This window comes from Branchiostoma floridae, unplaced genomic scaffold (assembly GCF_000003815.2).
Source record: "Branchiostoma floridae strain S238N-H82 unplaced genomic scaffold, Bfl_VNyyK Sc7u5tJ_72, whole genome shotgun sequence".
In the NCBI taxonomy this organism is placed as follows: domain Eukaryota; kingdom Metazoa; phylum Chordata; class Leptocardii; order Amphioxiformes; family Branchiostomatidae; genus Branchiostoma; species Branchiostoma floridae.
Genome location: NW_023365920.1, coordinates 317711 through 320795, shown reverse-complemented (window position 1 = coordinate 320795; position 3085 = coordinate 317711). Strand labels below are relative to the sequence as shown.

Sequence of the window (3085 nt, the reverse complement as noted above, 5' to 3'; positions counted from 1 at the left end):
GGTTCAATTTAGCAGTGGGTAGAAAATGGAATGTACGTGGTGGTTTTGAGTTTGCGGTCACGCTTTAGACCAGTTGGAAACCACCTACTAGCAACTCAGCAAGGGTGCTACAGATGGACAGAACAGTCACTTATCATATCATAATACTGTACAATGTATACTACATACTAAGTAAATTTATCACTTAGGCGGACAGGATATAGTAAAAATTTGCCACTGTTTTGACTTCACAGTAAAGAGGTAGCTGCAAAAAACAGAAAATTTGAATATAAAAGCACCGTGAACATAAATGCATTCACAGTAATTCTTGCTTACATACACATCATTACATTGTGAGGTCTTAATTAACACTTAGATTTCAAACGAGTAGAATCATGCCGATATTTGCCATATACATGCTATTCTGCTTTAGTTATCTGAAGTTGAATTGTAAAAAATAAGTAAAATAAATGGTATAAACCATGGCACATGTCTGGTATTTTAAATGCATTTAAATTCCTAAGGATTTCATTTCACAGTAGGGAGTATAATATAAATGGAGTGACTGCAGTTGTTATGAGTTTGCAATAGCACCATACATGTAGATACATACTGCTATATATATAATTGTAGGGGTGGGTTTTCTTATTGGACCGGTCTAGAGGTCCAGAAAAAACGGACCTGAATAAATTTGGTGAACCGGATGTTGGACCTATTGGAAAATGAACACTATTACTAAGCATGTGATCAGGCATTCACAAATTTCGGGGCTCACCGGTCAGGGAAAATAATGAGAGCAAAGTAGAGTCTATACTCCTTTCTACCAAGTTTTGCAATTAATAATACAGAGGCAGTTAGCCTTGTAGGATTTTAAAACGCCAGAGTCGAATATTCCACAAAACAGATTTCATTGTTGCAAAATGGACCATTGTTTTGAGTATCGTTCATTGACAAGTTCTCACATACTGAATCAGATCCAGGTTCAGGTCCGGACCTGGACCTGATCCTCTGAACCTGAATTTTCTGTACCAGTACCCACCCCTATGCTATTGTAAGGGAAACACAGGCACCTTTAGCTAGGACAGCCAATCAGAACCCTACCAGCAAATCCGTAAGGGTGCTTAAGGACAAAAATCTTTTGGTTTTGAGCCTATTAGTGAAAATGTCACTATGAAAACATTTAACCACCATGAATGCTTTTCTGACATGGACTTTGGGAAGTACTAAGTCCTCTGATGCCAGTGAGAACACACATTCCTACATGTGTATATACATGCATATCTACAAGTTTAAAACATTAGTAGAAAAGGTGCAATTTCATATATTCATGTTATGAAAATTCTGATGCTAAATATACTGCAACTTAAATCCATCAATATGCATAAATTCATCAGAGTGTCAAATGGTACATAATCCATGTTCATCACTTATGCTAATATAATTAAAGAAATAGATGAATTTGAACCACAGTTACTGTTTTCGTCATGCATACATGTAACTTCAAGTTGGGAGATTTTGCTCCTATTCTATATTTTGCACATCTGTAAATGGTAGAATTCAAATGAGTAAGGGGGAAAGCCATTGCCATTTAACAGCGATATCTGGAACTCTTAATTCACCCGGCGAAAGTGAATGCCCTGATACCCTGTGAGATGCGAGGGTCTGTGATGGCTGTCCAGTCTAATTTGGGAATGTCGTTTGCGTGTTCTATCATTTACAGACAGAGACACTTTGGAGGCCAAATAACCCCCTATGACGAAGACAATTTGTGTGGTTCAAATTACATGCCATCAGCTTTGCAACTACATTGATCATGATAAATCTCAGAGGCCAAAATTTCTAAAGGCAAGAAAACTCAGAGTATCTATAACAGTCTTCCTTATATCCTTCCGAATTACTGCATTTGCTGGTTAACACAAAATCTAAACTGAACTCATTAAGTCATGGTTAGTTACATCTGTTGCAAAATATGAACATTGATGCATCAAATAGATATGCACATTCATCACTACACATATCACAATATTTTCCAAAACAGTTCAGAATAAACACAAGTTTGCAAATTTCAGGATGGGCCATGCACATTCTGCATGAATTGCTTCCTTGAGTATAAATACGGTATAAAATTATGTTTTCATGTCTTCCCCTTCATATGAAAAAAGACTATAGTCAACAGCTACCTGTACAGCCAAGGAACAGCAGTCCCCTGGGTCTATGGTGAAGACGAAGTGTCCCCTTGTCTGAAAGGATTGGAGAAGGACCGCTTCCTCAACATGCTTTTCACTAAGATCTGAAACAGAGTATTGGAACACTGTGACTTTCAATCAAGACAAGCTGCTCTCTTTAAAGCAACTGGTACATAGTTGACTGTGTTGTATGTGCAAGCTGCCACACATTGTAACCTTTACAAATTATCAATGTGTTTAGCTGAGGCACTTGTTTCACACAGTTGGTACATTACTGTAACCATACATGTACCCTGTACTCAGTCAGTACTTACCAATGTGTTCAGCTGAGGCACTTGTTTCACACAGTTGGTACATTACTGTAACCATACATGTACCCTGTAGTCAGTCAGTACTTACCAATGTGTTCAGCTGGGGCACTTGTTTCACACAGTTGGTACATTACTGTAACCATACATGTACCCTGTAGTCAGTCAGTACTTACCAATGTGTTCAGCTGGGGCACTTGTTTCACACAGTTGGTACATCACTGTAACCATACATGTGGTACCCTGTAGTCAGTCAGTACTTACCAATGTGTTTAGCTGGGGCACTTGTTTCACACAGTTGGTACATCACTGTAACCATACAATGTACCCTGTAGTCAGTCAGTACTTACCAATGTGTTCAGCTGGGGCACTTGTTTCACACAGTTGGTACATTACTGTAACCATACATGTACCCTGTAGTCAGTCAGTACTTACCAATGTGTTCAGCTGGGGCACTTGTTTCACACAGTTGGTACATTACTGTAACCATACATGTACCCTGTAGTCAGTCAGTACTTACCAATGTGTTCAGCTGGGGCACTTGTTTCACACAGTTGGTACATTACTGTAACCATACATGTACCCTGTAGTCAGTCAGTACTTACCAATGTG

General features: G+C 38.7%; 1 protein-coding gene across 1 annotated transcript in view; it reads right to left on the bottom strand.

Annotated features, from left to right (window-relative positions):
- Positions 1 to 992: 992 nt before the first annotated feature.
- LOC118408988 (calcium/calmodulin-dependent protein kinase kinase 2-like) overlaps positions 993 to 3085 on the bottom strand; it is a gene marked incomplete in the record, with an annotated part of 34066 nt that continues 31973 nt past the window's right edge. The window contains 3 exon segments of the mRNA XM_035809853.1: positions 993 to 1876; positions 2160 to 2269; positions 2650 to 2688. Coding sequence (XP_035665746.1) covers positions 2192 to 2269; positions 2650 to 2688 — 117 coding nt within the window.